The sequence below is a fragment of the Nanorana parkeri genome, unplaced genomic scaffold, assembly GCF_000935625.1.
Source record: "Nanorana parkeri isolate BGI_ZX_2015 unplaced genomic scaffold, ASM93562v1 scaffold64, whole genome shotgun sequence".
Lineage (NCBI taxonomy): Eukaryota > Metazoa > Chordata > Amphibia > Anura > Dicroglossidae > Nanorana > Nanorana parkeri.
In genome coordinates this window covers 2,054,990-2,077,497 of record NW_017306332.1, presented here as the reverse complement: position 1 = coordinate 2,077,497, position 22,508 = coordinate 2,054,990, and the positions used below count along the sequence as shown (strand labels likewise).

Sequence of the window (22,508 nt, the reverse complement as noted above, 5' to 3'; positions counted from 1 at the left end):
TCGGATCGCCCCTGTGAAAGGGACTAGGGTTGCAAGTGGACCTACTGATAAGAGGTAGGAGGAAAGTACCAATAAATGCCACACACATATGATTAGGTAATATTTTTCAACATCAAAGGACCCGCGTTATAAAGAGATTGTGCCACTAGAGCTCGGTCCTTACTGTGTCTTGTAGTGACATGACATACTGTATATGAAGCATTGAGCAAGACCTCATTACATCACTCAGCATTGCTGGTAGTAAGAGAAGACAATTTCACACATCTACCCAGCTGTGATCATTTTCTGGCACATGAAATGCTTCACTGACCTTCTTAGAATATGATGTATATTACCAATGATCTTTTATTGTAGAAGACGATCTGTGGGGAGTTTACTCAGTACCAGAGGTGCAAAGCTGCTGTGCTACGAAACAGAGAATGATCCAGGAACCTCCCACCACAGGACGCAGAGGGTCAAAATGGTGAACCAATCAGTTTCTGCTACAGTGCTCATATACTGATGGGGTGGAGAGAGCAGAGTGAGAATAATAACGACCACATTGATGGTGTGATGCTCCATTATTGTCAAATCAGCAGACCGGGGACTGAGCTGTATTTCTAAAAAAACAAAACCAGCCAAAGCATTTTATTTTGTTTTGGATAGAGTAGAAAGGGTTAGGCCCTCTTCCATTTTTTTTATTGTTGTCAGTGTCTACATTGGGACAGTAGTGACATCATAGCACATCCTCTGAGTAAGGAGCCCAGGACACAACTGTTGAGAAGCTCATCTAGAACCACACTGCAGCAATAGATCCCTATAGATAACTGCTATAATGCTCTATTACTGGCAGATTGCAGCCAGCAATAGATAGTAATCCCTAGGCTACAACAATAATGTTGGATGATCTGGATGACGTTTGCATTCACGATGCAAGCATCACATGCTCACGTACGTGTCATCTGAACTTTTAGTAAATGCAAACTCGTGCGTGCATCACAAGGTAGCATCAAAAGGGGAACCTCTAATACGTAATGAAAAGTCATACTAATGTAAGCTTTTACTCAGCAGACTTTGTTGGTTATATTTTGGTGGTGGGTAAACGAAGTAAACATTACACTGGGGAAAAAGTACAGGAAAATGCATTTTTTTTTTTTTTACTATTCATTTCCATTATATACAAAGTAAATAGAAATACATATACACAATACAAGGCCTACCTGTCCTGAAGAAAATGATGTACGATACATTAGGGTAGACTACAAAATCTTAAAAATATAATGTGCGAACCAAGACATCCCAAAACAGATGGAAGTAAAAACTGGTGTCAGTCTTGCAACACCCCCTGGGAGTAGTAGTTCCACAGCAGCCGGAGTTTTCAAGGTTGCCTACCCTTGTTTTAGCAGATGAGTGAGGAGATGGCCATCACTGTGTGCACATACATCTAGGAGCTCATGTGAACCCCCATAGCATGCATTCCAATTGTTAATAGTGATTTCTAATTGCGCTGGTGCACATTTTTCATCTTTTTAAAGAACAACTCCAGGATTTAGAAAAATGAATCCATGCAGTGAGACTACCCTGTACTGGAAGGGTTAATTGCTTGTTGTTCTCTAGGGAACGGAATAAAGAAGAAATACTCACCCCCAACCCTCGGTCTTGCGGAAGTGGCCGCTCGCCTCTCTCACTATCTGCTCCAGCTGTGGTATGTCCCTCTGCGTCCTTATGTCTAACAGTGTCCATATATCTTGCGGCGCTCCTTACTGGATATCCCAAAAAAGTATAACGGGTGCTTGAAATGACCGCGGATGGCGCCGCTCAAAGTGAAACTTGAATAAAGATGTCACCAGCACAAATCCATTTTATTGATAGATGTCACTCATTTATCAATACAATGGATCTGCACTGATTTGGTATCTTTCGTGCTGGTGACATCTTTATTCAAGTTCTTATGTCTAACAGACCTGTATTAGATGTCCTTAAAACGCCAAAGCCCAGGAGAGAAGAGGCTGCAGGGACTGGTCTAGCAGACAGGCAGGACAAAGGATCAGATGAGTATTTCTTCTTTATTTTCGTCCCCTAGGCAAAATGAGCACTTAACCCTTGCAGTGCGGGAGTAGCCCCACTGCAAGGGTTAATTTTTTTTTAAATCCCGGAGATCTTCTTTAAACATTGAAATAAAAGAGTACCCTTTACAACAAGCAGTCAATACTTACCTGTCCCACTGCTCACGCCTCTGAACTTCTGTGCAATAATGAGAAAATCTTGCTGGAATTGACACTTTGTAAGTAGCAGATGCTGACACTCCCCTGCTGAATTTAGTGGTTTCTTCCACCGTCCCCTATGACACTATAGCACACAAGGAACATTGGAATGAACCACAGAGACCAGAGGGGGACCAGGCTTCGGATACTCATGGAAGTGTTTCATATGCTAAAGGTCTTTCAGCAAGCTTCCCTCTTCAACACAGAGGAGTTCAGAGACACGGGCAGCAGGACAGGTAAGTATGACTTGCTTACTATACATAGGGTTGTCACCTGTCCCAGATTCACTCGGACAGTCCGGGTTTTGAGTCCTCTATGTGCTGTGTCTGGGTTTCAGCTGGCCTAAAACAAACCCGGACTGTCCAGGGCAATCCGGGACAGGTGGCAACCCTATGTATACAAGGGACTCTTTTGTTGGGATTGAAAACAAAAAGAAAAACTTTCTTTGAAGTAGAGCCGAAGCCAAGACATTTTTTTAGTGTAATCAGCTTTTTCTGTCATCTGTGTCCCATTGGGGAGATTTCCCTTCACGTCCTGTCTGATAGCCACAACAGAAAGTCGGTAGATATCACAAAAGCAAGGGAAATCCCTGGTGGTCAGCAGGGTCACCTGAACTAGTGTCCTCATTGGAATATTTGTCATCTATTCCTGTTTTGATGACAAGCCAAAATTTGGGATTTTCTTTCACTTTTAGTGATAACAGTCACCAGGACAAAAACAAGAGGATGCATGTCCCTAACGAGGACACAGACAACAATAAAAACCTGACAGGTATTTTAATGCTTCTGTCACTCACCAAGATTATCTGTGTACAGCTCTGGGCTTTGTCTGTGACGTCACTCCTCCTTCCAGCCACACTTGTCAATTCCTCGGCTTCCTGCTCGCTTCAGTAGTCTGGAAGGAACTACATGTCCCATGGGGCTTTGAGCTTCTGTAGTGTCAGAACTTGCTGTGGGCGTCACTGTTCTGTGATATGGGCGTCACATGTGTGGCTTCTGGGCGTGACTGTGGGCGGATCTGAACGTTCAGAGAAAGAGGAGTAATTTAGTCATGTTTTCACCGCCTACATCCCTTTCCTCACCAACACTGCTGTGTGCTGGAGAGAAAGGAACAAGCACAGTTATAAACTGTCATCACACAGATCACAAATGTTCTCCCACACCACCCTGTACATTCATAATAGGCTTCTACATTACAAAAGGCATCACCCCTGCGTCTTTACTGGCCACTATGTGTTGTCATTCACCAACCTGCATTGTCACACAACTTTGAGTTGTCATTGACCACCATGCGTTCTCACACATCTTGCGTTGTCACTGACTACAATACGTTGTCACTGACCCCTCTTGTGTTCTCACTGACCAGCCTGTGTTGTCACTGACCAGCCTGTGCTGTCACACGGTCCCTTGTGTTCTCACTGGCCAGCCTGTGTTGTCACTGACCAGCCTGTGCTGTCACACGTCCCTTGTGTTTTCACTGACCAGTCTGTGTTGTCACTTGCCAGCCTGTGTTGTCACACAGTCCCCTGTGTTGTCACTGACCAATCTGTGTTGTCACTTCTCAGCCTGTGTTGTCACACAGTCCCTTGTGTTGTCACTGACCAATCTGTGTTGTCACTTGTCAGCCTGTGTTGTCACACGGTCCCTTGTGTTGTCACTTATCAGCCTATTTTGTCACACGGTCCCATGTGTTGTCATTGACCAGCCTGTGTTGTCACACAGTCCCATGTGTTGTCACTCACTCCCTTGTTTGGCCACTGACCAGACTGCATAGTCACACAGTCCTTTGAATTGACACTGACCACCATGCATTGTCACACACCTCCTTGCATTGTCACAGACTACCATTCATTGTCACACACCTTCTTATGTTGTCACTGACCAGACTGCATTGTCACACACACCTTCTTGTGTTGTCACTGACCAGACTGCGTTGCCACACACCCCCTTGTGTTGTCACTGACCATCTTGGGTAGTCACACAGTCCCTTGCGTTGTTACTGACCACCTTGCGTTGCCCCACCCCTTTGTGTTGTCAACGATGGCCCTGTAAAGTCATGCATCTGTACGATGTGCAGGATCTACTGCAAGAAAACTGACTTTTTGTGAAAGGGTTGAAAAAAAAAAGGCAGCATTTTTTTTTCTTTTACAGAATGCCATAGGCCAAAAAAAATTTAAAAAAAATGGGATTCCAACACAAATTCCATAGCAGTGCCTTTGGGTGTGGTAAGGATTTTAAGAGGCACTACAACAAAAATTAAAATGGATTTTGAGCAGGGATGTGGGTATGTTGGAGACTGAGGATAGGGCTAGCGCAGGTGGGTGTCAATGCGCAGGTAGGTGTCAATGCGTGGGATTGAAAGGTACTTCAGATCCATTCAATTCCACCCAACATCAGTGTTGTCAGCGTAATGTTGTCACCTCTGGACTACTAAGGGTGAGTCTGTACAAGTCAGCTCTCAGCAGGAAACAGTTCTGCAACGCTGGGAGTCGCAGAGGTATTTATTATTTATTATTGCAATTGTTTCAAATGAAAAAGTTGGAGAAAATCAAGTCTACTGCACCCATCTAGTTTTTATATCTTTTACCACCATGAGAATGTGGGCTCCATCTAGTGGCTAAATCATCTCATTACCACTCTTGAACGTTTATCATTACCCTGCTTTTTCTTATCATGATCATTTTATTGTACTGTAATTAAATGAAGAATTCTGTTCTTTAATCAATAGGACAAAATCCCTCACAGAAATATTACAAGCCTGCCAATACCAGATCACACTAAACTGAGCAAGCGGCCTTTGCACATTTGTCAACATTTCAAAATATTTCCAGCGACATCCTTTTTTGTTTGCAGTGCTTCCAGCAAGCTATTGTAGGCAGAGAATGTACTTTAATTAGGGGTGGGGCATTTATTTAAAATAGATGTAGTGTTCTTCCCGAGGCATATCGCTACCTTATTGTACAATTTAATTTTAGAATACTCAGTCACAAGGGGAGTGCTGCCCGCACCCGGGTGTCACCAAAATGACTGAAAGTCATTTTGGTGTCAACCCCTGTAAAAAGTCGGGCACTCGGTCATGGACCAAGAACCCGGCAGTGTCTGGAGGGAGGAGGGGACCCGGCGGCATACCTCATCTCGTCGGGTGAACGTCCCCTACTCTCTCTGCTGGCGTCCATCACCAAGATAGCCGCCGACAGATGACCCCGCATGCGCGATGATGTCGCTGTGGGGTGTCACGCGATCTCCGCTGCAGGTGTGTCACCCGGCCTCGGCCTCTGTAAGCGGGATTAGGGTGTGGCGGCTTCACAGAGGGAATCACACGTACTGGTCTTATAAACAAGGTAACGTTTATTACCGGAGAGACGGTAGTAGGAAGAATATTTACAACAGTAAGGCAAGCAGTTTCACTCCAGGCATGGAGGCACCGATATACCGATATGACCAGTATAGTCACTTCTGATATAAGCGGTAGTTGTATTCGTTAGCACTATAGGCACTTCCCACTGACTGGCACAGTATAAACCCAAGCACCAATGCGTATCTGTAAAGGCTGATAACACGTTACCCGGAAACAGCGGTAATCGTTCCGTACAGGGAGATATGAGTCCGGCACACTCTTCCCGCACTCACAGCAAAGACATCGGTTTGGCTACAAGCAACTGGGAGTTTTTCATCCGACCAGGATTGCCGATGCAGGACTCCGTAGGAACCCTGAACTATCCCTCACAGGCCGGAACACTCTCCCTGAATTCTCCTAACTCTCCCTCACAAGCGGGGTATCTGTTCCTGTCTACATCCACACATGTTCTACCCAAAAACGTGGCTGGGCTCCCGAGATTTCCTGTCCTATCAGGACACCAGGCTTCTCCAAAACGGTGCTGGAGACAATTATAGAGGCCAAACAGTTCTGAACATATTTACACATGAACATATCAAATGGGCTGAAAGTATTTATATACACTTGCTAACCCACTTCATCCTGCAGCCAGCTGGGCTGCCCTGTCACTGGCAACTGCCTACACGCCCCTGAGAATATTGTATATAGAGGAATATGACCTGTATTTTTTCCCTGTGTTTGTGTAGGTTTCCTCCCATACTCTATAGACATGCTGGTAGGTTAATTGGCCTTATGTATACATGTGAGTCAGGACTCTAGACTGTAAGCTCCTTGGAGGCAGGGACTGTGAATGTGCAGTATGGAAAAGCGCTGTGTAAATTGTTGGCACTATACACCTTTGTGTATTAAAAGAGACATTTGTTTTTTTTATGCACGTTAAAATGAAAATTTTAGGCCTGTACATTACTTGAAACCCCCAAAATATTAAATATTTTTGGAAAGCTGAGACCATGTAGATTAAAATGGTGGCAGTTGACATTTTATATGTCACACAATATTAGTGCAACTGTTTATCAAATGTAGATTTTCAGTTAAAAAGGATTTATTTTTGTGAATACAATATAATACCCATTCTTGGTAAAATATAAAATATGAGCTTTTGTCAATCCTGTCGATCCCACTCAAGAGAGCGCACATAAGGGTGGCTCCAGGGAGCAATGGAGCCAGCCTCCAGGCAGAAACGATGAGCTTGTGTCAAGTAATGTGTCTTCTTGACACTACAGTATGTCTAAGGATGATAATTTCCTTCATATAGCAGATAAGTATGGTAGCCTAGTGGTTAGCACTGCTGGCTTACATCAGTCACAGGTTCAAATCCCAGTCAGGCCACCAACTAGATAGAGTTTTTATGTGGCTTTCCTCCCAAACTCTATAGACATGCTGGTAGGGTAATTGGCCTTAGTATGTATACATGTGGGAGAGGGGCTTTACATTGTAAGCTCCATGGGGACTGTGCCTATACAGCATATAAAAGCACTGTGTAAGTTGTTGGCGCTATACATATATCTGTTAATAATAATCTGACTTGTTTATGTTTTTAACATCACAACAGTATTCAGATAGCAGAATACTCTGGTTATTGAAATATTACCATTAACCTTTCACATATTTTGCACACATTTTAAAATGCACATTTTAGGCCCGTAGACTCATTTTTCAAAAAGTTTTGTTTTAAAGTTAACTGTTTTCTTTTTTTGCTAGATGTGATCTTCGCATATTATAAGTCATACGTGTCAAACTCAAGGCCCGTGGGACAGAACCGGCCCGCAACGGAATTATTTCTGGCCCGCCTGATGATAATTAATTATCATTAGATCTGGCCCTGCCCGCCGGCAGCTCTCTCACGCTGCCCGCGGCGATCTTCATGGGACTGAGGAGCCGGAGAGCTGCTCCCGGCCCGAGGACTGCATTACCCAGCAGGCAGCCTGGCAGCAGCACAGCGTGACAAGGGAGGTGTGGCCGTGAGGTGACTGAGAGGGATCCCGAGGTCCAGTCCAGTTGACGTGAGGTGCTCCTTGGCGGGAATCAGGATTCAACACAGACAACAGAGAGCCGGGACAGCTGCAGCCTGTAGGTACTGTGCCGTGACACTGTCAGTCAGTATATCTCTGTGCTCCTTGGCGGGAATCAGGATTCAACACAGACAACAGAGGGCAGGGACAGCTGCTCCAGATGGAAAAACTTTTTCGTAAGTAAATTCTTTTGTTGTAAATGCACTGTACTATTTAATATCTGTTTTTGGCTTTTATTATTTAAATATTTAGGGCAGTGATGGCGAACCTTTTTGAACCCAAGTGCCCAAACTGCGACGCAAATCAATTTATTTACCTCAAAGTGCCAGCGCTGAAAATAAGTTTAGTACTGTATTGCAGTTCGGGCGTTCGGGTTTAAGAAACGTTCAACATCACTGCCTTAGGCCCCAATACACACCAAGCGACATACCTTACAAGCGGGGTTGGGATAGCGCGACTGTTCGGGGCGATGTTCCAGCAAAGATCGCGCGACCTTCACTGTCGGGCTGCACTAAAAAATCGTGCGACATCCGCGGGGAAAAAGGGCCCAGCTGAAGCGACAGCGACGAGCAACATGGAGATGTACATTAGAACAGCTCCATTGAATAACATCGGCCGGCGACTTCTCACGATGCGCGAAATAGCGGTATTTTACGCACAGTGTGAATGGGGCCTTAGGCAAAATAGGGAAACGCGCATATTCAAACATTATACACTTAATAAAACACATAGACACGTAATGAAACACACACATGATACACTTATTAAAACACACACATTACACACACACACCGAACTACTAATAAAATGATGGGGGGCCTTCGAGGCTCCCGGGGGGAGGGGAAGGTTGTTTTGCTCTCAGGAGGGGAGGGGGAAGGGCTGTGCGGCTCTCACGGGGGATCAGAACGTCCCGGATCGCCTCTGTAGTCGGGCCGGTCACAATCAGGCAGCTGCGGTGACCTCTAAACAGGCAGTCGGTCGGTCAGATCTATTTCCATTGGTGGTCCCTGAACCTGGGCTCGCGTGCCAGCAGAGAGGAGCCCGCGTGCCCTCCCTGCCACGCGTGCCATAGGTTTGCCACCACTGGGCTAGGGAAAGTAAATAAAAACGTTTAAAAAAAAATTAAATGTACAGTCTTTGTTATTATACCGTGTGATATACTGTATATGCTGCTGTATTATACTGTGTGAACCAGCCCGGCCCTCGACTTGAAGCATTTTTTGAATTTTGGCCCACTGTGTATTTGAGTTTGACACCTGTGTTATAAGTGTTGCGGTCCTGAAGTGATTGAACCTTTTGCTCAAGTGTGCCATGCAGTAGGAAAATGCTCAGCAGTTTCTTCACCTGTCACACCATCATATGCAGGAAACGCTTTAGAAACATTCCATGTGCCCTATAGGCTGGCAATGGTAGCCTAGTGGCAGTCCTGGTTCAAATCCTGGTCAGGGCACTAACAGCATGGAGTTTGTATGTTTCTCTCTGGGCCTGTGAAGTTAGTCTTCATGCTGTGTATCTGTCTTAACCCTTTCGCTGCCAAGGACGGAGCTACAAAAGTGCTTCCAGCTGGCCAGCTCAGTATGCTGTACGTCCTTGGCATTTACAGTTCTACTATAAGCTGATGGTCGCTTTAGCTCCCGGATTTATGTCTGGATCCGCCCAGCTGTGTGAGTGACAGCTGGCTCTGCCTATCTAGAGGCAGAGCCAGCTGTACCCTCCCCCGTCCGATCCGCCAGTCAGCGTTGGCGGATCGGGGAATCCAGCCCCTCCCGTCACGGCAGAGAGCTGTGACAGGATTGAGAGGTGAGCGAATGCCGGTATGTGTTCGCTCACTTCCCGATTTACTGAGCCGACCTGGGACAGTCTCATTGTCACAGGTCGGCTAGAACTATGAGGTGAGTGAAAAGCACTCACCTCATAGTTCTCCTTTAAGTTATAACAGAGAGAGGGGTGCCACATGTCATAGTTACAACAGAGCACCACATCAAACCTCACGCTGTGATGCCTGGACACAACCAACATAAAGTAAAACTGTGCTGGAAAAACCGAGACAGTTTTAAGTCTTCCTTTCATGTTAGCAGTCATCTAGTGTTGGATGCAGGTTTGTTCTAGGCCTCATCCTACTACATCTTGTGTGTGCTTAGCTAATGAAGCTGGATGCTTGGGATTGTACCCACTAAAAGATAATGGAGGGAGTTTATAAAAATGGAGCAGTTGCCCATAGAAACCAATCAGCTTCTATCTTCAGTTTGTTCAGTTAAGCTTTGAAAATGAAAGACAGAAGCTGATTGGTTAGTACATTAAGGATTTTGCACTTTAAGATGTGGGCACTGAGGTTCAAAGTCAGCCTTGTCAGCACACTACTAGGTTCGCTGGTGTGTTGTGTTGACATTCATTTGAATAGCACCCCAAAAAACTGTTGGAAGTCCTGCAATACCATGCATTGCGGTGCAGTGAGAAAAAGTAGTGTATGCATTACTCTTTTTCACCTAACTGGTATTGCAGTACCACCCACTGCACTGGGGGACCATTTGCAACGCAATGCGCCTCGCTTGCGGCTCATTGTGCTGTGCGATAGAATGTGCTAAATGCACAGGTACCATGCCCTTAGAGCGATGCTATGGTGTGACCAAGCCCTAAGAGATGGCTGACTTGGTGATTGGAACCACGTGAGATGGGAAGGGAAGGACATCTATACAGAGAGCAATAATTACACTTCTGTTTAGTACATTGGGAAGCTTAGGAACCTTTAGAACTGCCTCTGTGCCCCCATTCATGAAACTTCACCTGAAAGATCCCATTCATGAAACTTCTCAGTTACAATCCCTGTGACAGGTGTCACTGGGACATGAAATGAGGGTGAATTTCCCCTGAAACACTTACAAAGATTCCCACACTGCCCTCTTTACGACAATGACAAATCATGAGAGCCAGGCTAGATGTCATAAGGTACCGCCATATCATTCATGGCTTTGGAGTGCTGCAAGGTTGGAGCTATAAATCCCTTGTAGACACAGCAATAAAAACGCAGTATTAGCAAAGAAATGGAAGATTATAATCTGTCAGGTATTTATTGCTGCTTGTATTTGGAGCAGTGAAGTGCTCCGGTCGCATCACCCGCCCCTCCTCACTATTGCCCATTTACAAAATGCCTTTTTTTTAAAGAATTCCAAGTATTCTGTGATTGGAGGAGGAGAGATAATGTAACATCCCTGTCCCCTCCTCTCCTCCACCAATCACAGAATACCTTGAATTCTTTGAAAAAGGCATTTTGTGAATGGGCAAAAGTGAGTAGGGGCGGGTGATGCGACCGAGTAGGGGCGGGTGATGCGAGTCACATCTCTCATTCCCCTCAGTGCCCGGAAGCCGGACGATATTGTGGAGAAAGGGGCACCGAGACAAGCCAGGACATGTCTGCTGCTTCTCTCCATTGTAGCCTCCCCAGAACAAAGGACACATGAGGGAGGGGGTGGTTAGTTGCTCAGCAACAGCCTGTGTACTCCCCCTTCCCTCCCCTCTCATGCCGACTCCTCCCGGACCTTTGTAAGTGTTGGTGGGAAGGCTGCATGCTCTCTTCCTCACTGACTGGTGAACTAGAGGCTGCGCTGAGGCTGGTCTCTGTCTGTGGATTCAAAAGGAAACGGACTTAACCCTGCCTGTTCTGCTCCACTGCTGCTGGGAGGTCTGCTGGGATCTGTTGTTCTACCCTTACTGGATGTACTCACACGGTGCCTTGTTACCTGTTGGATTACCTCTTGCTGCACCTCTGACCCCTGGACTACTAGCATTGTGACTCTGGACGTACTCCTTCCTTGGCCCGTTGCCTACCTTCTGGGTTGACCCTCCCCGTGGCCAGCAACCAGGACCTAACCCCGGCCTTTGTACCTTGCTTTGTATACCTGAATTCCCCAATAAACACCCCGCACGCCGGGTTCCATGTGATTTGCCTCTGTGTATTCTCTCTGCGCTCCTAGTTCGTCACAGATATATTCAGGAGCAAGGTTAGATTTTTATAATTTGCAGCCCCCTCTGCACATAACACACAGCTCTTTACTGATAATTGACACACTCAATGCTGTATGTATGTTATCATTTTTTTCCTGGAGTTTGGCTTTAAAAGAATGCCTACATATAAATTCTGGGTGGACTTAAATTCTGAAATAAACACTCCAAGCTTTAATAGTCATAACTGTTTAATTTTCAAGAATTAAAATAATTAACCTAGGTAAAAAAAAGATTAAAAAAACTATTCTCTCTCGCTCGCTATGTAACAAAGATGTAACATATTTGAATTCTATATAACTACACATTTTCTTGTTAGCACACCTTCCCCATTGTTTTTACTGAAAACCACAGATAGAGGCTTCACATAGAGAGTTGTTAACCCCTTGTTGCTGCCTCCTACTGGCCTTTTAAGTGGGTGTTAACATTGGGAGGTGGAGGCGGATTCCTTGTCATGTGATTGGCTGTCACATGATTGGGAACACCTCCCGCCAGCTGCCGATTGCTTACAGTGACTGGCAGCTGTCTTAGACAGTTCGGTCAGTGTGCTGGGAGTGTGCAGTGGATGCACACTCAGTACACAATGGCAGGGCCCCATGGACACACATATGTGGCAGTCCAGTGGTTCATTCTTCAGTGAAGTGGTTCATTCTTCAGTGCTAGTTCTTAAAGTGCATGTCTAGCCTTTTTTAGAGGCGGGAGGGATTTGTATTGCTCTCTGTGCCTCCGCTGACTAGATTCTCCCTCTCTGTTTGTCACGTGAGAGATAGCGATGAACATTCCAAAATGTTAGAGTCATCACCAGAAAAAGAAAAGCAGGACATTCTTCCAGTGGGGACACCTGTTCAGTTGACATCTGTCTGAGAGAGAAATTTTCCTCACTTCCTCTCGTATCTTTTTTGGGCTAAATTTTTTTGTGCTAATTCTTAAGTGCAGTAACCAATAGCAACCAAACAAAATTCATGTTATACTGGTCTGATTATAGCCAACTGAGTTCTGATTGGTTCCAAAGTTAAAGCGACCCCGTCCCCAACATAAAAAATTGCAGGTAAGATGCTGAATTTTTTGAAAAAAGCATTTTGTAAATGGGCAATAGCAAGGTGGGGCGGGTGATGCGGCCAGTACACTTCACTGCTCGAGTCACATTACTCGTTCCCATCAATGCCCAGAAGCTGAGCATAATAAGTGCTGCTGAATGCTTATTTGGAGTGTTTTGCTTTTCCAGAAATGATTTATTATGTTCTTGCAATGTGCTATTGCAAGAACATAATATACATAATAACAGAATATTTGACTACTCCAGGAGAGTTCATTAGCAAACACATCCTCCTCACTCCTTGCATGTCATAGCCCTCTCTTCCTTCCTACATAGCCTTTAATGTAGTAACCTGGGCAGGAAAAAATGGGAATACTATAGAACAGTGGCGTCACAATGGGGGGTGTGGCCCTCACCCGGGTGACACCATTGGAGGGGTGACACCAAAATGACTGACAGTCATTTTGGTGTCACCCGCTCTAAAAAGTTGGGCACTCGATCACGTGTCAGGAGAGAGGAGGGGACCCCGCAGCATACCTCATCCCGCCGGGTGAACGTTCCCTCCTCTCTCCGCTGGTGTCCATCACCAAGATGGCCGCCATCAGGTGTCAATTAGATGGGTGCGCATGCGCGATTACATCACCGCGCATGTGCGTGGTGATGTCATGTGCATGCGCGGTGATGTCACGGCGGGTTGTCACCTGGTCTCCGCTCCGGGTTACACCTGGCCTCAGGACACCCCAGTTATAGAACAGGGGTAGGCAACCACAGAACTCCAGCTGTTGTGGAACTACAAGTCTCCTGAGGTATTAAAAGACTCTGGCAGCCACAGGGATGACTCTCAGGAACACGACGAGATTTGTAGTTGTATCACAGTTGGAGCTCTAAGGTTGATAACCCCTGCTATAGAGTGACAGCTCTCAGTCTGCTGGGGCTCCAGAAATTACATCCAAGATGGCGGCACCCACCAGCAGTCTCAGGGCTTTTGGAAGTCTACACAAGAGAGGCTTTTCCAAGTAAATAACATGCATTAATTAAATAAACATTTAGGGGTCTATTCACTCAGCTGCCGTAGGCAGCTGAGTGAATACCCGACCCGAAGAGAAGTGAGCCGAGCGCTGTTCTGCTATTCACTTCAGGCTTATATGGCTGATTTCAGCCGTATAACGGCTGAAATCAGCCGTACATCGGCTTGCTTCGTGTGGCTTGTTCGGCCGACCCGAAGTGCAGAAGGAGTTCGACTTAGCCGATCCAACATCTGGATCGGCTAAGCCGAAACTTCGGCAGGCTACTCGCTGCTGTTCGGTTCGACGATTGGGCGTAGCTAGCAGTGACAGCTAGCTCAGCCCAACTGTTTTCTATTGGCAGGGGGGTTCTGCCCTGCCCGGCGGTTCTAGAGGGGACCTGATGGAGAACTCCAGGTCCCCTCTGCTGATTGAAAGCAGCAGTGGGCGGGTGCAATAGCTAGTTTGCTATTGGCTATTGCAAAGTGAAATAGCCAATAGGAATGTAGCTATGCATTCCTATGGTGTTTAAAAAAAAATAAAATAATTATTCTGACGATGTCAGAAGAAAAAAATGTCAACAGAGCAGGGAAAGGTTTACTCTGCTCGATCGAGCAGAGTAAAACTTTCCGGGAGAAAGTGTTTCTCTCCCGGGCGGCTTGGAGCCTCTATCTAATAGCGGGAGACTCCGGGAGAGTTGGGCTGCCTGGAGATCAGCGTCGTTGCCTTCGGCTCGACTGAGCCGCTCAGCCGACTTCGGGAGCTGTATGGGCTATAGTGAATAGCCCGTACTGAACCAAAGGGTTCCTGGGGCCGAAGCTAGCCAAAGGATCAGCCGAAGCTACGGCTAGATCCTTCGGCAGCTTAGTGAATAGACCCCTTAATCTTGTGGGAAGATTTTTGCTGAGATGAATAGTCTGGTGACAGGGTCTCTTTGAAGTGTATTTACAGTACAGCCCAAACTTGCTTTTTTTACCCTTTCCCACTATATCTAACGCACACAAAAAAAAAGATTTGTCAGAAGTTGAACGTAAAGAACTCATCATGGACTGGGGAGGCAAGTGCATTGAACAATAAATAAATAGTTCTTAGTATATTTTCACGGCGTAGGCAGGTAGAGTTAGTGTTACATCGGTTAGTGCAAGATAAACATGTTGAAGCTGGAAAATGCTTGAAAATCATGTAGACGCTGTCATCAGCTATAGGTAGCACCAGTGTACTGTATATGTCAAGCATTAATGTGCTCCTGCAATACTTTTCCTATTAAGAGCAAAATAACAGGTTCTCTTGATAACCCCTGCTGCCCCATTCTTCCCCCAGAACACAGTGACATACCCAGGGGGGAGCATGTTAATCTCTGCCGTATCTCCCACAAGAGGCTAATCACTAGGCCAATACGTTACCAACTGTAGGCAGCGGAGGGGGTCCTTAGCCATTAGTAAACTCTAACCCAGAATGCGCTGGAGCTTACACAGAACTATTTCTTAGGGATCTGGCAGGTGAATCTAGGGAAGGTAACTATCCATGGTGGAGGGGTCAGGGCTTTCTAGTAAACCTGTTATATTGCCCTGAATGGGCAAAGTTATACGTAATCACTTTATGAACCACTCTAAGTTATTGTTTGTGCGTTTACTAATTGGAAATATGCCCCTCGGTTTGACAGGAGCTGTTGATGGCTTCCATATTCTATGATCCTGCCGTTCTTCATGACAATAATGAGATCAGCATTCTGGACTGTGGATAGTCTGTGGGCAATCATGATACAGGTCCTTCCTTTTCTGGCCTGATCCAGTGCTTGTTGTACAACCTGAATAAAAGAGGAACAATTAGAGGAAAGTGGGCTTTTCTATATAGAATAATCACTATAGTGACTACTGCCCCTCATGCTTTGTCCGAGGAACAGTGGTCACTTAGACAGAAATCTCCAAACTGGGGACATACTGTACCTAATCATGGAAGGAGACCATTGTTTAAAGAAGGATTACCAAACTGCGGGTAAAAGTGTAATAATTGATTGAATCACCTTTTCACTTTCATTGTCAAGTGCAGAAGTGGCCTCATCCAGCAATAATAGTTTTGGGGAACGGATAAGTGCCCGGGCTATTGCTATCCTCTGCTTCTGACCTCCTGACAGCTGAGTTCCTTTATCTCCAACTTTTGTGTTATATTTCTAAGCAAAAGTAGTAAACACATATTGTTAAGTTGTTTTACCATATTCAATATTTTATTTAAAGACCAATAGAACATTTAGTTTAAATCAGCTAACTACATTGCAGGTGCATTAAAACAACATATACTGTATGTCAACTCTTACAGTTCATTTTTTTTTAGAAAGCAGCCACAGCTTGAGCAGTAAAGCATGTCCCCTGCCAACATGCTGCAGAGTCCGACACTTGCTTTCTCTGTGTGGAAGCAGTGGTCTATCTGGTTCACCAAGACCCTTGTTGGGTCCGCCTTATAGCTCTGTAATCAGCAAAGCTCACATTCTCTGCAAATTTAGAGCTTTAGCTCTCAGTTACACTAGACCATAAATTCTCTTAGGAGCAGCCTTCTGGCAAACGCCAAAATTACTAGTCTAGTCTTGATTACTATGCACTCTTATACACCATTACCTCGGGTAATTCTTCTATAAATGAATGAATATTGGCTGCTTTGGTGGCCTGCTGTATTTCCTCCAAGGAGATCACACGGGAGTTGTCCCCATAGGCAATGTTCTCAGCAATACTACAATCAAACAGCACAGGTTCCTGGGACACAATGCCTATCTGAGATCGGAGCCATTGCACATTCAAACATTTTAAATCAATGTTATCAAATAGCTGTAAGTAAAGAAAAAGAAAATTATAAAGGAATTGTATTTTGGGAAACATTTTTTTAACATAATGCATCATAGCAGGCTCATTGGTGGAGTTATAGTTGTTGGCGATAGTTGGATGGGTCTCAAGCTGCAACCCCTACTGTACATCACTCTTCACATCTGCCATCTGCATGCTTTTTACAGAAAATTGTATGTCAGTGGCTTTTAGTTAGCAACAGCACTCTTCAGCACTCTTTGTTTTCAAAAGATTTAGCAATACCCTCTTATTGCATCTGATCCTTAGGCAAGTAAACTCCTTTTGGAATCTACTAGCCATAACTATCATAACCATAACTATCTTCTGATGAAGCTCAGTTGTTGAAATGGCTTTAGTTGGGTTTCATAAGCATATGATGTTGGTAACATCCCATTCAGTGCAAGTAGAGAAGATTTGATTCCATCTATTAACAGTCAGTGGAATCACCTCCTGGGTGTAACAAGCCAAGGCACAAACATGTTTTTTTGGCTGAACAACCAATATATGAAAAACATACTCTAAGCTTGGGTGGAGTCTGGGGCAGAGTTATAGCAGACTCCAAACAGTTATGTCTACAAACAAGTCTCACCACTGCCCCCTGGAGGGGATCGTAGAACCTCTGTAGGAGCTGGATAGAAGTGCTTTTCCCACATCCACTGCTGCCCACAAATGCCACAGTCTGACCGCTAGATATTCTTAGAGACAATTCTTGCAGCACTGGCACATCTGGACGAGATGGATAATTGAAGGAAACTTCACGCAGCTCTAAATTTCCTTGGCAGTTACCCTACAAATAAATATGATAAAAAAAGAAAATTTTGCTTGATCTAATAACTTCTCATATACATAAAGAGTCAATATATGGAGTTAAATACTATTGTGCCTTACTGGAATCACAAAGTTTAAGAAGTCAGCAATGGAAAATGGCAGAGGAGAGCAGGCCTAAAAATAGTCACATAAATGAACTTACTGGTTTCAGACCTTGAAGACTGTAGCTGTCAATGGTTGGCTCTCTATCAAACAAGGCAAAAAGATGGGAAGCTGCAGATTTGGCTTTGGCATAGTCTGGAGCAAAGGATAAAGTCTGTCCTACTGACATGGCGCCATATGTTAGAATCACAAACACACTGTTGGGAAAGCAGAAATGATGTCCCATAATTAGGAAATAAAGGATTCAACTTTACAGGCAACTTACAAAAATGGCAATTGCTTAGTAGACGGTGGTAAGACAGATGATTGAGTCTCTCACTGATGCAGGACAAAGCAAAAGGTTAACAATAATTCCAGCCACCACAGCTGCTTACACTGACCTAGCCTACACTACCTTACCGTTCCTTTCACCAGAGGGACTTAGCCCTGTGCTCCAAATCCAGAACTTCTATTTGCCCCTACATGACAGTGCTGGGTACTGGAGCAGCCAGTTGCCAAGCACTCCCAAACCAGGAGAGATCAGGTATGTCACTTTCTTTTCTTCCCATTTTCTAAAAGGCGAGGAGCAAAGGAAAGCTAAATATAAACAACTGCAAGGGTAAGCATTAAACATGCAGGGTTCATGCTAATGATATAAAAAGTACTAGTACTGAAGTAAAATAAATGTTCATTAATATGTAATTGACTAATATGTAATTGATTGATTGGTGTATAATTGTAATTGAATGAGTTACAAGGGCTTCAAAGATGTCCCTGTGGAGTTGACACCTAAAGAAGTCAGAGACTGAATACAAGTGAAGACCTGTATACCTGAATATTCGTGCTGTAGATGGAATACATAGATGGATGCAATTTACATGCTATCCCTTAGCCTACACCTTTTCCCTAAGCCCTGTAACATCAAATAGCTGGAGTGTATAGCTAAAACCTGTATCTGTGATAATGTAACTTAAGTGGTTGTAAACGAAAAAGTGGTAAGGAGAGATTCTGCGGTGGATTCTGATTGCAGAATGAGTACTTTAGTAACGTACATATATGTATCTATGGAACATTCACTGTTTAGTGCATACTTGAAAATTATAAATTGGTTTGGATAATACCAACACACATTATGACATATACTGTATGATCTACCATGCAATACTTACAGAAACACTTCTTCAACATTCATTCTTCCTGCTTGAATTAAATAAGCCCCAAAACGATAGCTCGCTGCATAGGCAAAAAATATGAATGACTGACTAAGGGCAAAACATAGGCCATATATCTGAGCTTTACGCTGTGAATTCCTGAGGGACCAAATCAGAATAAAAAGTTACAATTAAAAAAAGATACAAATGGTAATAATATCACTTAACTTCTATGCGCAATATTGTAACCTTTATTTTTTCAAATTAAATATTAATTTAATTAAATGGTTCTTGAATTTGGAGAAAGGATTACACTGTTGTAGTTTTGATGCCGTTTAGGAAATTAAAGTTATTTCATTTTTGACTCATACTAATAAAAGGAAAATGTAACCTGTAGGGTTTCTTTAAGCTTTCAGTGTAACTCTTTTCAAAGGTATCCTCTCTTGTTAAGGAAACAACAGTTCGAATATTATCCACTGCTTCAATTGCAATCTGTTGGGTTATTAATAAGGAAAAAACAAAATAGAACAAGGTCAGAATGTGAGAAATGCAATTTGTCTTTCATTTACATTTTTTTATTGTAAAGCACAGTGGGAAATGTAAATTGTTTTTATATTAAATTCATAGCAAATCTAGTTAAAACAAGAAAAAATATATAGCAGCTACTGTCTTTTTCAAGGTTTTAAAGACCTTTGATATCATGTTCTTAATCAGGAATGAGTTCTTCTTCGTGGAGTTCCACCCTGCTACAAGAAGGCTCTCTTACTGAACACAAAACGCTATGTAATGTACAAGCCTCGTCAAGTAAGCAAAAACATTCCTGAATGAGCCAATCCTTCTTCATTTGTCCCTAGTATGCTCCCCCTGCCAGACACTGCAGCTCACAGTGGAAGGGTTTCAGTATAAGAGGACGTGGGCAGGGCTAGGTGTAGCTCTGTAAAAAAATGTCATCCCACTGTAGTGCAAATAGGCACAGCCTACATAAGTCTGGCAATTCTGCTCTGAAATCAGAAGCACTGCAGCATTGTTGCCACCCCATCACAGGAAGCTGCATTAGGTGGACTTCAATGGCAAAAGAAAACTATAAGTGCTACTAGCACACATTATTTTTTTAATGGGATGCCATAGTTCTACTTAAACTTCCATTTGCTCTGCCACCAGTACAGTGAGTGAGTGAGTGTTGTCACCCTACGACAAAAAAAAAGTGTCACTGCCAGGAGTACCAGGTTTAAATAAAGGAAAAAGAGAAAACTGATGCAACCACTACATCTACAGAATGGTAAGATGCAATATATTAGATGTTTTGTTCTTAGGTTTAGATACACTTTAATTATAGAAGCAGCTATTTAAAAAAATTTTGACAGCAAAATGTCAGAACAGTGTGATAGAAATATGAAAACATGAAAAAATGTGGTACAGTTAAAAAGGTAAACAAAACATATACCTTCCCAGCCTGCTGAAGTTCCTTTTTATCTCGATTGGCAAAACCAGTCAGAGCTCTGGTCTCCAGGAGTCCAGTAATCACAAGAATGGGAGTCATTGCCAGGATCAGCAGAGACATCTCCCAACCAAAAACCAAAGCAATTATGATAGAGAGACCCATACTGCCCAAATTCTGTGCAAGTAAGCCAAGTCTAGATCCCGTTGCCTTAATTAAGAATTAACAAAGAAAAAAAAAAGAACTCAGTAAGAAATGCATGAAAACTGACATGACTATTGCCAGAAAACTGAGACAACGATTATGTGATTGTATGTAACTAGTGTCCCCTTTATTTAGTACCCCCACCCATGGGTTGTGAAGAGTCTCTTTCTGTCCAATATTTGTCTGAGATTGATCTGTAAGAATTTGGTATTTTTAAATCATAGTACCCTCTGCAACTCAGATGAATACTGCATGAGCATCTGTAGCAACTTTATCATCCCATTACCACCAACACACTCATTGGGCAGAATAGTAAGAGGACACAATACCAAATATTGCCACTCATTCACATCAACCACATTAAGCTGTATTGCCCAATGCAGTCTCAATGCAAGGAGAAGGGAAAAAAGCTTTATTTCATATGATTGCAGTTCTCTGTAATCTAATGCATAGTTGTGCACTAAAAAAGGGACAGCTTGAGCACTTTTAAAATGCATGCCAGTGAACGGGAATGCAGGCGCTATGGTGTGACTGAGCCCTTAAACACATGTGAAGGTTGGTACTGAACAGATGCATGAACATCATACTTACAAATATTACGTAGATAAACACTTTTGGGTTCATTTACTAAAGGCAAACAGGCTGTTCACTTTGCAAGGGAGTTTTACCTTAGCTTAGTGAATGCTGTGAAAATTAACTTTGCAAAGAATACCAAATGAGCAAGAAAAGTAAAAAAAAAAACAAGACAGTATTTTTGCATGCACATGATTGGATGATGAAAGTCAAATTGGATGATGGATGAGTTTCACCTCTTTCACTAAGCTAAGGGAAAATATCCCTGCAAAGTTTAAATTCCCTTGCTATTTGCCTTAGTAAATCAACCTGCTTGCTTCTAGTTAGCAGAACAAACATGTAATAATAATAGTTACGGTCTGGATTTGAGAAGCCTCCATAGAAAGTCTGGTTGTCAAAGCTCCAGTGTTATTTCTCTTATCATCAAACCATGCAATATCCTGGAGAATATGAAAAAAATATGTCATGGATTGGAGAACTGTAGTTTATAGTAATGTACACACAAACAGTCTGATACAAGCTGAAATATTACTAACCTGCCTTAACATTGCTTTAAATGCCATGCGTCTCAGTCGCATAGTTAAAACTTCACCGGATCTTCCAAACATGAATCCCTAATGTGTAATAAAACATTTGGCTCAGTATTTTGAAGTTTTCCACAACATTATTATCAGTATTATACAGGATATATATATATATATATATATAGCGCCAACAGTTTGTGCAGGCTTTGCCATCAATGCTTATAGCAATGAACAAGAAACAAAGCAAAATCTGGAACTTAGAAGTAAAGGGCAAAACTTTCAATTGCTGAATATCATTTAGAAGCCATTGTTTCCATACAATGCACTAATGATGGCCAACAAGTCTGAAACAGTTGTATGCAGTTTGGCTCTATATCATTTGGCTGTATCTGTGCTATATACCAGTGGTTCTGCATGTACAGTACAGTTAGCTACAGGGCATAAAGAAATATATAGGGAATAATCCTCTTATTTTTGACATATGTGATAGAATGAGTCATATGGAAACCTTCTGGTCTAAAGAGGCTCCACTGTGCTTCGCTATTGTAGAATGTTGAAGATAACTCTTAAGTGGCTTGAAAAGAATGGTCTGGTAGAGCAAAAGACCATAGGAACTAAGACACATCAAGAGCTACAAATACATAAGATGGAACAGACCATAGAATTAACCACTTCAAGACCAGGTGTTTAGACCCCCTTCCTGGCCAGGCCATTTTTCAGTGTTCAGCGATGCAGTACTTTGACTGAAGTTTATTCCGTCATGCAACGCTGTACTGAAATGAATTTTATACCATTTTTTGGGGACAGATAGAGCTTTATTTTGGTGGTATTTAATCACCGCTGGGGTTTTTATTTTTTACTATAATTAGGAAAAATTAAAGAAAATGTTGAAAAAAAAAGTTTTTTTTAACATTATGTTAGGAAACACTTATTATTACCCAGTTTTTTGGTAAAATATAAAAGACGGGGTCACGTCGGATAAATAGACACCAAACATGTCAACCTTTAAAATTTGCGCGCACCCGCGAAATCGCAGAAAACTACCATACCCAAAATTGGCCATAGGCGACACTTTAAAAGCTTTTACCGCTCATCAGTTTAGTGTTATCAGTGATTGATGGCCCTAGACTTATTGCTCTCACTGCGACGTTCGCGGCGATATGTAACATGTGCGGCGTAATGGGC

At 43.3% G+C, this 22,508-nt stretch overlaps 1 protein-coding gene across 2 annotated transcripts in view; it reads right to left on the bottom strand.

Annotated features, from left to right (window-relative positions):
- The window catches only part of ABCB5 (ATP binding cassette subfamily B member 5), a 169,803-nt gene that overhangs the window by 56,805 nt on the left and 90,490 nt on the right, over positions 1–22,508 (bottom strand). Inside the window, exons 1-3 of one of the 2 annotated variants that reach the window (XM_018576331.1) lie at positions 18,603–18,744; positions 17,495–17,651; positions 17,114–17,311 (exon numbers count right to left, since the gene is read on the bottom strand). The exons of the other annotated variant lie outside the window; for it this stretch is intronic. Coding sequence (XP_018431833.1) covers positions 17,114–17,311; positions 17,495–17,651; positions 18,603–18,625 — 378 coding nt within the window. The 5' untranslated portion in view covers positions 18,626–18,744. Of the gene's footprint in view, positions 1–17,113; positions 17,312–17,494; positions 17,652–18,602; positions 18,745–22,508 lie in introns of those variants that run through there. 2 annotated transcript variants of the gene reach the window in all.